The 12378-nt window shown below is 37.2% G+C and overlaps 1 protein-coding gene and 2 pseudogenes across 2 annotated transcripts in view; 2 read left to right on the top strand and 1 right to left on the bottom strand.

Moving 5' to 3' along the window:
* The first annotated feature begins 39 nt into the window (after positions 1-39).
* Positions 40-8672, top strand: LOC111339498 (protein lifeguard 4). The gene is made up of 7 exons (XM_022946170.2): positions 40-196; positions 4213-4321; positions 4930-5035; positions 5986-6019; positions 6344-6461; positions 6839-6884; positions 8036-8672. Exons 1-7 carry the CDS (start codon positions 85-87, stop codon positions 8240-8242), a joined length of 732 nt encoding a protein of 243 aa, XP_022801905.1. The 5' UTR covers positions 40-84; the 3' UTR covers positions 8243-8672.
* On the bottom strand, positions 1753-2400 carry LOC148730675 (uncharacterized; annotated as a pseudogene).
* A 3434-nt stretch (positions 8673-12106) lies between the features above and the next one.
* The window catches only part of LOC148730676 (uncharacterized), a 3238-nt pseudogene continuing 2966 nt past the window's right edge, over positions 12107-12378 (top strand). Inside the window, exon 1 of the transcript XR_016001919.1 lies at positions 12107-12378. This exon is cut by the window's right edge and continues 169 nt beyond it. The product of XR_016001919.1 is annotated as an uncharacterized LOC148730676 (transcript).

The raw sequence follows: 12378 nt of genomic DNA on the forward strand, positions 1-12378 counted from the left end.
ATTATAGCAAGCCAATCAAACATGCCGTTCTTTTTGCGAAATTTTTACGGCTTATGGTACAGAGGTGACTTCGAGACTTTCAAGATGACGACCAGTAACGGAGATGCGATGTTTGGAGGCTCAAAACTGTCGAGTTTGGAGGACGATTTCAGTTATGGAGTCACTGTCGCCCAGACAAACATCAATATCCGTCTTGGTTAGTATTTCGAAATGTTTTCATGCCCTTTTTTTTTTTCCAATGACGATTTTCGTCGTCTGAATATGATGTTCCTCTTCTGGAAGATTGAATTTCGACCACAGGGAAGTTTTAATGTGAACCTATTTTGTTTGATCGACCCACCCTTGGTACGAGAAATTATAAAGAATATTTTTTTTGAAAAGAGATTGAAAAAAGCCAGACATTTTTACTTTCTACACATAACATATTTTAAATTAAACCGTTTGTGGTCCTTATTCTGAATATGAATGATGATAACAATCATTTCCGTGTACACGTCACATTGTTTGAACCTCGTTTGCAGTTTTGGTAGATTGTCTCTGTTCTTGGTGTATTTTTCAGTGATCTATATTGAATTATGAACTGCAAGCTCTTGTATTTATACTCTACATTAAAATATGTGTAGAACACATGAAATTTAGTATAATTGTTACATACATACCAACATACATACGTACATTTATTTGATAAGAAGGTTTTAAAATATGCAACTGTACAGCTGATGTGGAGTTACTACTACTAAGCCTAAATAAGGAGAAACAGAAATTTACAATACAATTGTCGTAAAGCTAAAATAGTATACAATAATAGTTAAAAGAGGGATCAAATGATTTAAAAATAGACCTAATGCAAATATGGCGGATCACTCGGATGGCCTGGTACTAGTGGCGTGGAAGCGAGGCTAGTCAGTCCTCTGATGCTTTGTTTTGACTACGCGTCCTTTTTTCACTGCGTTTTAGTGTAATCATTTTGGGATGCTTTCGTTCTGCTACGAACCCAAATGCAATCAGAAAGGTTACACATCGTCATTAGGAGAAAAGGTTTCTTTCTTTAACTTTCCTAAAGTGCCCTTGATAAGAAAACAGTGGATACACGCAATCCGTCGAGAGGAAGGCAAGGACTTCGTCATAACAGAGCGTACGGAAGTCCATCAAGGCACAGATTTATGTCAAGGAAGACGGTGTTCCTTAAAAATTTGACTGGTCATGACCTTTTCCTAAAAAGGGAAGGCCCCGACTGAACGGCAACCGCTGCCTGCAAAGAAAAAACTGCTCACCGAAGACAACTCTCATCGCTCTGATCAGTCTGTGTCTGTAAACAACAAAGTGCAAGAACCCGTCGAGATGTCCTCCTTTGAGCCAAGTACAAGCTTTGAAGAAGACATATGTAAAACCCCAGATTTAGAAAGGCAAATTGCCGAACAAAGCACGAAGATCGGCGAACTAGAAGAGAAATTGCAGCACGCAGAAAGTGAAATAAACAACCTTCATCGCGAAAACATTGAATTGACTGAGAAATTGACAGAGTGCAAATGCCAATGCAAGGAAATGTCTTCGCGTTTATTTTGTGTCGATCATTTCATGACGGACGGAGACGTTTCTTTTTACACTGGTCTGTCCAGTTATGCGACTTTTATGTCCATTTTCAAGCATTTAAATCCTGGAGACAATTGTACAAACATTCGCTCCAGAGGCGGTGTGGCAGATGTCCCTGAAGACTTTTATAATTCAGACTCTGACGATGAGGGAAAATGTTCAAGCTTCAAAGAAAGGACATCGCTGAAAGCTCAAGTCACTAGATGAATTTTTCATTGTGTTTTGTTGTCTGAGAAGAGGGTTCTCAGAAAAAAACATTTGGCCCATCATGAAACGATCGCACTCTGTCAATTTCTCAGTCAATTCGATGTTTTCGCGACGAAGGTTGTTTATTTCACTTTCTGTGTGCTTCGATTTCTCTACTAGTTCGCCGATTTTCGTGCTTTGTTCGGCGATTTGCCTTTCTAAATTTGGGGTTTTACATGTGTCTTCTTTGAAGCTTGTACTTGGCTCAAAGGAGGACATCTCAATGGTTTCTTGCACTTCCTTGTTTACAGATGCAGACTGATCAGAACGATGAGAGTTGTCTTCGGTGAGCAGTTTTTTCTTCGCAGGCAGCGGTTGCCGTTGAGTCGGGGCCTTTCTTTTTTAGGAGAAGGTCCTGACCAGTCAAGTTTTGAAGGAACACCGTCTTCCTTTACGTAAATCCGTCCGTTGACAGACTTCCGTACGCTCTGTTATGATGAAGTCCTAGCCTTGCTCTCGACTGATTGCGTGTATTCACTGTTTTCTTATCAAAGGCACTTTAGGAAAGTTAAACAAAGAAACCTTTTCTCCTAATGACAATGTGTAACCTTTCTGATTGCATTGGGTTCACAGTAGGAAGAAAGCATCGCGAAATGATTACACTAAAACACAGTGAAAAAGGACGCGTAGTCAAAACAAAGCATCAGAGGACTGACTAGCCTCGCTTCCAAGCTACTACTTTTCTTTGTTTGATTAATCTAATAAACTCAATATGCGCTAACCATTCTGACCCTTCATCATCAGAAAAATAATTTAAATTGTAACTTCAATCCAATTTGTGGCTTGGGTGATGTGAGAAAACCTGTCTAACTAGTTCTCTGGAATACAAATACTGTGGGATATTTGTACTCTATGAAGTGTAGTTGCATAATAATGTTTAATAATAATGTTTAATAATCCCATCAACTTTGTCTCAGACATTATGCAACAATGTTCACGGAGCCTGAGAGGAGTGACTGCTAAGTGGTATGATATGGGAGCAGGTGACAGATGGGCTCATTAGTAAACAGACTTTCTTCTGAAACTTCAATAAAAGCCCAGTTTCAACATTAAATGTTAGCTCAAACTGTTTACTCCAGTTCTTCAATGGATAAGCATTTGCTTACTTTATTGTTTCCTTGGAAACTCATATTACTGTTAACTATAAATGTAGAGGCATTCATTTTGGCTAAATGTTTTTATTTTTTGTGACCCACACAGCTGGCATAGCATCACAACAGGCTCTTGAAAGTATCGTGAATTTGATCTATATACGCTCGTGAAGAACAAGTCCTGTGACCTCCACTTTTGTTACTAAATTGTAATCATCATTCATCAAAATTATTCTAGAGCCTTGTGCTTAAGTCAGTTGTAAAATACTGAATTATTTAACTATTAAAATTGGGCCATTATTTGCATAATAATTAATTGTTCTTAAAGTTCACTTATATTTACAAACAAGCTACATGTTATTAATTACAAGGCTAAAATATTTGAAGAAGTGAAAACCAAATGTTTTCAACACTAGGTCATCATCAGGGGAAATCATTATTTACCTTGATAATGACCCAGTGTCAAAAACATTTAGTTTTTACCTTGTAAAATAATTTAGCCTTGTAAATAGCTCATTTACATAATTATTTATCTGAATAGCCACATACATACTTACAACCCATTCTATGTAACATGGTAATGGAGTTTACTTTGTAGCATTTGTATCACCCTATTGTACATAATCATCTTTAATTGAATTAAATTTATCACTTCTTAAATGCTCACATATCATGGCTGGTTAATAAAACAAACATGAAGCAAACAACAGCCAAAAAAATAGCAAAATTGTTGGTCAGATCTTGAAGATGATGTTGGTAACCACATTGAGAATCACAAAATCAGTGGTGCATATGCATTGAAATGTTGATTAATTTCTATCCTATGTATTTCTGAGTACTACCGTAATGATTTGATTAGTGCATTTGATAGAATCATGTACATGTGGTGATGTAATAGCTAAGAGACTGTGACAAAGACCACTGTTTTTGTAATAAGGTTTTTAAGTGAGTAATTTCAGGAAGATGAACCAAGGTTGAACCAAATGTAAATGTTTTCTAACAGTGCTATTACTGAAACAGAGTTGGGGAATTTGTTGGTATTAGGTGCGCTTATTGGAATGAGGGTGCCTCGTTAATAGGGGCGCTTATTTACAAAATCAAATTCAAGGAGGGTGCCTATTTGAGAGAGGGCACTTATTGGAAGAAGGGCACTAAATAGAATCATCATAGTAAATTTCTTTTTTCACCCTACAGCAGTAACATTTTTTGTTTTCACAATCTTGTCTAATATTTTTTTTAATCAAGCATTTGTTGATGGAAAAACTTTTCTTTTGTCTTACAGGTTTTCTCAGAAAGGTTTATGGGATTCTTACTGCCCAACTTATGCTCACCATTTTTGTGGCAGGAGTGTTTATGTACACAGAAAGCATCAAATCATTTGTTCAAGGAAGGTACTGTGTTAAAAACCTTTATTTCAAATTGTAACTATTTGACACCCAAAGGTGCCCAGTCTGTAAATTCTTACCTGTGAGGCAGACAAGTGCAGAGAATTAAGTAAACCATTTTCAGGAGAATATTTGGATGTAAAACCAAGTTTTGAGTACTAGATATCTGCTGATAGATTCAATTTACAGATCTTGGGAGCCTGAGAGTTACATATACATAACTGTTACTGCAGCAGTAACTACATGACTGTCAGTGTTATCTTGTTTGGTGCATGTGTGATCCTTGCACACACTTTCATTGATTGTGAAGTGCATTATTTAAAAAATTTCTAAATGCAGTTCGTACACATTGACATGGGCAGGGCTTGTACAAGCCTTGCAGTGAAGAAGCAATGCATAAAAAGAAAGAGTGGCTGCATTTAGCAATAGACTGGGGCAGAGAGTTTCAGAGTGATACTTTTCCACTTAAAAATGTCTTGTGGATGGATGTTGGTGGTTTGATGGAGGGAATTAACTAACTAATAGAGATTTTCTAAGAGCACATGTGGGGAATTTATCCACTTGTGTATCATTCCTATTTTATTGAAATACTGGTACTGTAATGTTTGTTATAGACCAGAGGTTTTGATGATGGCATTCATCTTGTCACTTGGTTTGCTAATTGGACTGATGTTCAAGCGCAAGGAACATCCAACCAACATGTATCTTTTGGGTGCATTTGTAAGTTTGAAATTGAATTTCTCTTTAATGAAAGTCAGTTTTGATCAATGGTCTCTTAGCTGACTTGCTGACTCCTGATTGCTCTTTATAAAGCAAACCTTCAGGGAAACTGAAAGAGGGTCAAAGTATCAGAAGCTTGGAGAAAATGATTAGAAGTATCAAAGTGAGGAGGAAAGCTAGATTTACATGTACTTTACTGCTACAGCGATTAAACAAGGTCAACATTTAGGCCCAGTTTGTTAAAGAAAATAGAGAGGCCGAGAGAAGTTAATGACACTGTACTTAAGTTAAATTTATGTCATTCCCCAACCATTAATTTTAAAACCTTAACTGGACTGATGTGTTGTTAGCTTTTATTGAACATTTTCATTTTTTAAAAAAAGATTTCTTCTTCTAGTGTTGAGAGACCTGCGCCTCCTATAAGGCATAGCGGGATTACAGCAAACACCAGGAGAAATGAGTCCACATGTTTTTGTGTTGTAGTTTTCATTAGCTTGACTGACGGCGGATTCCCTCAATCTCCTACATAATCGAATTGTGCAAGGTTAAGAAGAGCATGTGATCTCGATTATTTGGAGTTTATAAATAAATTATGGATTTGGGACTACATGATGATAGTCATGCAATTTAAAGAAGAATAAAAATTAGATGAAGAAAACAAATAAGCATGTATAATTTAGGCTTAAGTACAACTGTATGTAGTCCATTTGTTTTGACCAGGCATGTTGAGACAAACATGGTTTGAGTTACAGGGTTGAAATGAAATGAAAATAGCTGAATGCAAATGAAAGTTAGTGGGAAGATTGAGTTATGGAAGTTGATCAGTGACTGAAGTCTAGGGAAAGTGGTTCAAGCAAGGGTGGGGTTCAAATCAGTGAGGGCTGGAGTCATCAGGAGTCAATTGAAATTCTACATACAGCATTTTCTTAGAATGGTGCTTTTTATTTCAGACACTATCAGAAGCTTACACTGTTGGTACACTGGGTAAGTCTAGGCTACAACTTATAGTACTTTTGTTTGGTACAAGGCTATGCTGTATCTGATGCTCGAGATATCCTTGTTAGGTCACAGGGTTTCTATTACTCTCTAGGCTAAAGAAAAATTAAACTTAGGCAGGATTTAAAACTGAGGCAAACTGTAGCTAAAGGGAAAAAAAAGCAGGATTATGCATGAGTTGTATATAATTGTGTGGTACAATTGTGCAATGTATTTATGAAAAGCATGATTCTGGTGTCATTTCATCGTACAGACAAACTAGACCTTTAAATATTACAAAACAGTGAAACAAGTAAATACTTTATGTTACAGTTACATTCTATGACCAAGTGCTGGTGCTAGAAGCATTTGTGCTTACTGTGGCAACAACCATGGCACTGACAATGTACACAATGCAAAGCAAGAGAGACTACAGTTCATGGGGTGCTGGGTATGTGTGTGTTTGTTGGAATTTTTGTCAATATCAAGTGTAGCTCTTGATAGTCAATTCATAATCACATGCAATAATCAAATGTTGCATTTCATTTTTATGAATGGACATCCTTAAATTGTATGCTTATCTATCAACAAAAATGTGGGCTAATTGTTTTCATTAAGGGATAACCTGAGGCTTGGGTTTGGAAAATCAATGGACACCATCATTTCCCTTTGAGTAGGTTGATTAAAAGAGACAATCGTTTTTCCAGCTTTGAAAGCTGGAAGATTCGACACTAATCTTAAAAGGCATGCTTATTACCAGTTCACTGTTGTTATGAGGGTGAAAATGATGAAATCAACATTGATATTTATTTGTTTTTTTGTCTACAGCTTGTTCACTCTTTTGTGGATCCTCATTTTAGCTGGTTTTCTGCAGGTTGGTTTCTACATTATCAGAATACGTATGATGCACGATCCTCGCAGTAGATAGCGCTATTTAAGCAATAGCGAAAATCTACTGCGAGGATCGTGCATCATACGTATCTAATACCGCAGTTCAAAATATATGATCTTCATATATTCATTGTATCTCATTTATCACTTTCACGGGTTTATTACGAATCAACTTAACGGCCTGCTCCCAGTTGGCTTGTTAGCTCAATTGGTAGAGCGCTGCACTAGTATCGCAGAGGTCAGTGGTTCGAGTCCCGTACAGGCCTGATTTTTTTCAGGTCTGATTTTCGCTATTGCTTAAATAGCGCTATCTACTGCGAGGATCGTGCATCATACGTATCAAATACCGCAGTTCAAAATATATGATCTTCATATATTCATTGTATCTCATTATCAGAATACTTGCTTTAAGTAAGAAATAAACTACTTTCATTCCATGCCAAATCTTGTAAAGTTTTATCCGTTTCTAGATAGAGAAACAGTCTGTGCTTCAAGTTGCTTTAAGATGTTTCTTTGAAATGGTGCAAAAAATAGGAATACAGTGTGATATTTAATTGGGATTACATGCATGCACCAAAATTACTTTCAAACGTAGACTTTTTAGACTTTTCACTTAAAGTTTTTTTCAATAGTATCCAATTAACTCAACTCTTTTAAATCTTGTAAGTTAATGTAAATCTGAGATGTCTTAGAGTTATTTATTTTTAATTATTTAGGAGTTAAGTAAAGGACCATTCTAATAATAGTTCTTTCTATTCAGAACTGATAGGTTATCTTGTATAAATATTTGCATTATTATTATTATTATGATGATGATGATGATGATGATGATGATGATTATTATTATTATTATTACTACTGTGGGAGCTTCTTATGTTTATTTCAGGAGTGTTCTGAATAGTATTTTCCATGTCTGTCAGAGATTTGGTAAACCTGTGCATAACATTACCCAGATTGAATACTTTTTTTTATTTCTTTGGCGAAGGGAGATTCTCACCCAACATCTTGTTATTGTTTTTAACGCATTGTGTTTTCCTGTCCAAAAAAAAACAAACAAACAAACAAACAAACAAACAAACAAAATTTTCAACGCAGTGAATAGTTGCTTCATTTCTTTACAATTTTGTTTCGCAGTTTTTCTTCCACAGTGAGACGTTTGAGCTTGTCTATGCTATAGCTGGCGCCCTGCTGTTCTCAGCATTCATTGTGTTTGATACCCACATGTTGATGCACAAACTTTCGCCAGAGGAGTACATTTTGGCTTCAATCAACCTGTACCTGGACATGATCAATCTCTTCATTGAGATCCTTAGAATCCTCAACTCTATGAAGAAGAACTGAATAATTTAAAGGAGCACACAAGGCTTTTCGACAGTCTTTATAAAGTCTCTCTTGCAACTGTCACTTGGTTTATGTTGCTGTATTTTCTGTCGTAGGATAATTCGTTTTAGTATAATTATAGAGGGTCAAATGACAATTGGTGAGGAGTGTTTGATGTAGAAAAATTTCTCAGCTTTGAGAACTGTTTGATGGAAATTCTTAGAGAACTACACCGGGGTTTCATTTGATGATTGTCCATTCAAAATGTGTTAAAATGTTCGCGTTGTTTTCTTGTGTAGAGAAGTTCAAATTTCAATTAGCTGCTGAAAGGAGTCTTGCCCTCGGCAAATATTTAAAATTTTTATACAACGCGTCATAGAGTTTACTCTGCAGTGAATTGATTTCAAGCCTATAAATCTGTAAAGTAAAGAAATAAAAGCGTTATTATCGATCAGCCTTGCTTGCTTGAGTCAGTAAATGTGTAGGTTTGTGGCCTGATTAGCTGGGTGCTAAGTTGGAAAGACAGAGGGGTGGGGGCTTTACTTCTCCCGTCCAAATTACCCTATATTTCTTATAGACAAGGTGGAGCTTAGAAGTCGACCGATCAGAAGCGAGGATGCATTTTTTCCCAAATAAGGCATCAGAGTTTCTGGCAAAGCCGCGCGTGTTGAAAAGCCCATTGCAGCTCGCCAGGAGGCCGTAAAGGAAAAGCCTGGGGAAAAGTTTGAGTCAGAATCCTTGCCGTAAACATGGTTGCCACATGTAAGGGAAAAATAAATCTCTTCAAGGTCAGGGAAAAGTCAAGGGATTTCACTTTGCTTCAGAGGAAAATTACTTCGTATAACTTGCAAAAGTCAAGGAAAAGTGAAATTTTACGGCAATAAGAAGACAATATTTTCTTGGCTCTCTTCATGGTGAAAGATGATGACATTTTCTTTTCGATGTAACTGCTGTACATTGTTAAGTAGAACTGACTTATCCTAAGAGTAATTATAAGGCAAGGTCAAGGCCAATTTGGTTTGTGAATGTAATCATACGTTTTCTTTTTCTTCAATATTCGCTACTTTCTTACAATTTTAATTTTTCTGCGCTTTTCACGGAAATTGAGGGTGTTGTATTGGTAGAAATTAAAGGACATGCGTTTGATGGTTTTCCAGGGAAATCCTTTTTCCATGTCACCTTAAGGATCTATCAATTCATGTACAATATAGGTTAATGAATCTAAAACATGAATTTATGGGTGAAGGAGATTGCTATGAGGGGAGGTTGGAGGCAATCAGATAATCAAGACTCTTGAAATTGCTAATTCAGTTCGTCAAGGAAATTTTACGTTTATCAAGGAAAAGTCAAGGAAGTTAAAAAACATATGGCCGTAGCATCCTTGGCCAAGATCATCTATATCTTACGAGTTCTTCATTGCTTAAAAGGAAGCGAGTTGGTTGGAGTTACGCGCACGACAGATCATGTTGCCTTGTAGTGCAAATCAACGATGTGCACGTTCTCGTGACGTCACGGTACGTTTCAACCTCAGGAGCCGAACAACAGGCCGGCGCTTTCATGTATGCCGGCCTTCATAACTAGTCCCCTCTATTAACTATGGACAGATCAATCCGGCCACATTAGGGATGGGAACAAACTCAGATTCAATCAGTGATTGTAGAACTTCTCCCATTCCATCCTTTTAAACTATTATCCATAAGCTCAACACCCTTTACAAGACAACGAAATTAGAATTGCAGCAACTATCACTCACATTAACATCTGACGGTTTGAAATAACTTCGACAGAGTTTATATTTAATTGTATTTTACAGTCCGGGGTCGCTATCAGATTGGATAACCCAGACCAAAAAAGACAATAACCAATCGCTGCTCCGATTTACGTTCATGTGACATGTTACTGAGTCAACAGTAATATATCTAAAATGGTGTCTTAAGACCGAAACATACTGAGTTTACTACATGGCAATTTGGTTATATCATGAAATAGGTTGAGATTGTAAATCGGCCACCGTAAAGCTGACGTTTCGAGCGTTCGCCCTTCCCCATTCGCTCTGACGAGGGGTTAATGCTCGAAACGTCAGCTTTTTAACTCTTCACGGTGGCCAATTTACAATTTCAACTTATAGCTGATATAACCAAATTACCTTGTTACCCCCACCGACGCAGCACTACCGTTTCTCTAGAAAATTTCACCCTTGATTCATTTCTATTTCTTTGTTGTCTATTTCTTTGTTGTCTAATTTTTCCAAATTTTTCGAAAAAGTCATATACAATCGCTTGGTAGAATTTTCCGAAAAACACGACATACTTTACCGCTGTCAGTTCGGAATTCGGAAAAATCACTCAACATCGCACGCGCTAATTCATTTGGTAAATAAAATTGCATCTGCAATCGACCAACACCAAACAACGGTGGGTGTTTTCTTAGATCTTTCCAAAGCATTCGACACTCTCGACCACCAAGTCTTGTTTGCCAAATTGGAGCACTAGGGTATCCGTGACGTGGCTCTGCAGTGGTTTAAAAGCTACTTTTCTTTCCGCCAGCAATTTGTCCAATTCAATCAAGCTTGCTCTCCGATGCAAACCATCACGTGTGGTGTCCCTCAAGGTTGGATTTTAGGCCCACTATTGTTTATCCTATACATTAATGACCCCTTCCTAATGCCTCTGAATTATCAGACCCCCTACTTTTTGCTGATGACACCAGTATCTTTTATTCTCACTCAAATATAAATTGCTTAGAATCCATACTTAATGATGAACTCCAAAACATTGACGTTTGGCTAAAATGTAACAAGCTTTCAGTTAATATAAAGAAAACCAACTATATAATTTTTAAACCCAGACAGAAGAAATTTAACTCCAGCATTTCTCTTTCCTTTGGAGGTAAACCCCTACAACAAGCTAATGTAACTAAATTCCCTGGGGTCTATATTGACAATCATCTCACCTGGAAATACCATATCAGCTATGTATGTAAACAAATCGCTAAATCAACAGGTATTACATTTAGGTCTCGCTTTTTCCTATCGTCTGCAACCAAACTCACTTTGTAATACACCTTAGTTTATCCTTTTCTCGTCCACTGTAACTCCGCCTGGTCGTCCACATACGTATCTAACTTAAATAGAATTTATTATTTGCAAAAGCGAGCTGTGCGGGCTATCACCAACTCAGACTATCCGCGAGACCACTCTGCCCCTTTATTCTCCAAACCAGGAATTTTAGATATTTTCCAGGTCAATACGTTTGAAATCGCCAAATTTATGTTTTATTTCAAAAATAACTTATTGCCCCCATTGCTTCTCGATCTTTTTCTAAAGAATAGCCAAATTCACAACTATGGTGCCAGAACAGCCAGTAATTATCGAACGCATTTGTGCGGTACAAATGTCAAGCAGTTTACAATTCTCTACCAAGGTCCTAAAATTTGGAACTCTCTCCCTATTTCAGTCACTTATTCGTCAAACTTTCTCAGCTCATCGCCTGAAATCGAGGATATTTTGCTCCCGCATTCATTGGTCAGCGGATTGCAGTGGGATGAAAACAAAGATGGCAGTCAAGACAAATTCCATATAAAATATTGAACGATTTAAGTTCTGTGGACCTTCTTTATGGAGAAAAAGGCAAAATAAAAACAAATTTGAACTGATCTCTTGGTATTTTTAAGGCAGAGCGACATATAGCAATTTGCTGTCTGACGTAATGCAAGGGACACTCTGTACTAAGCTTCAATGTCCACTCAAACTGGCTTTTTTTGTAATCGTCTAAGATGTCAGACATTTTGGAAATTGTAGCTTAAACCACTTGCATTAAATAATGGGAAGATCTAGGCAAATCGTACTTGAAAAGGGCTTTTTCTCCCGGTTGAAAACACAGTTCAACGAACGTACAGATCTCTCTGATCTGCTGCTTAATTTTCGCGCGAGGAAATCTTTATTCAAGGCGCTACTTTAGCATGAGGGGGTCTGGATTGAGTTTATTTCCCGTCAAACATTGCTGAATTAGAAAAACCAATTATGGCGACATTTTGGGGTCCCGACATTTTGAAAGTTTCGCAGAGGGTTTTTCTTTTAACGCTTTCCCTTCTGGTGCGTCCTCAAGGATGGTCTCAGATCACAGACTCCACAGAGCAAAAATTGAAATTTTCAAGCT

This window comes from Stylophora pistillata, chromosome 5, assembly GCF_964205215.1.
Source record: "Stylophora pistillata chromosome 5, jaStyPist1.2, whole genome shotgun sequence".
Taxonomy (NCBI): domain Eukaryota; kingdom Metazoa; phylum Cnidaria; class Anthozoa; order Scleractinia; family Pocilloporidae; genus Stylophora; species Stylophora pistillata.

What these genes read in the sequence shown, in the direction of transcription:
- LOC111339498 (XM_022946170.2), top strand. Translation starts at nt 85, where the DNA reads ATGACGACCAGTAACGGAGATGCGATGTTTGGAGGCTCAAAACTGTCG. An exon ending in TGTATCTTTTGGGTGCATTT is followed by an intron (nt 5,036 to 5,985) that starts GTAAGTTTGAAA and finishes TTTTTATTTCAG; the next exon opens with ACACTATCAGAAGCTTACAC. An exon ending in TACAGTTCATGGGGTGCTGG is followed by an intron (nt 6,462 to 6,838) that starts GTATGTGTGTGT and finishes TTTTGTCTACAG; the next exon opens with CTTGTTCACTCTTTTGTGGA.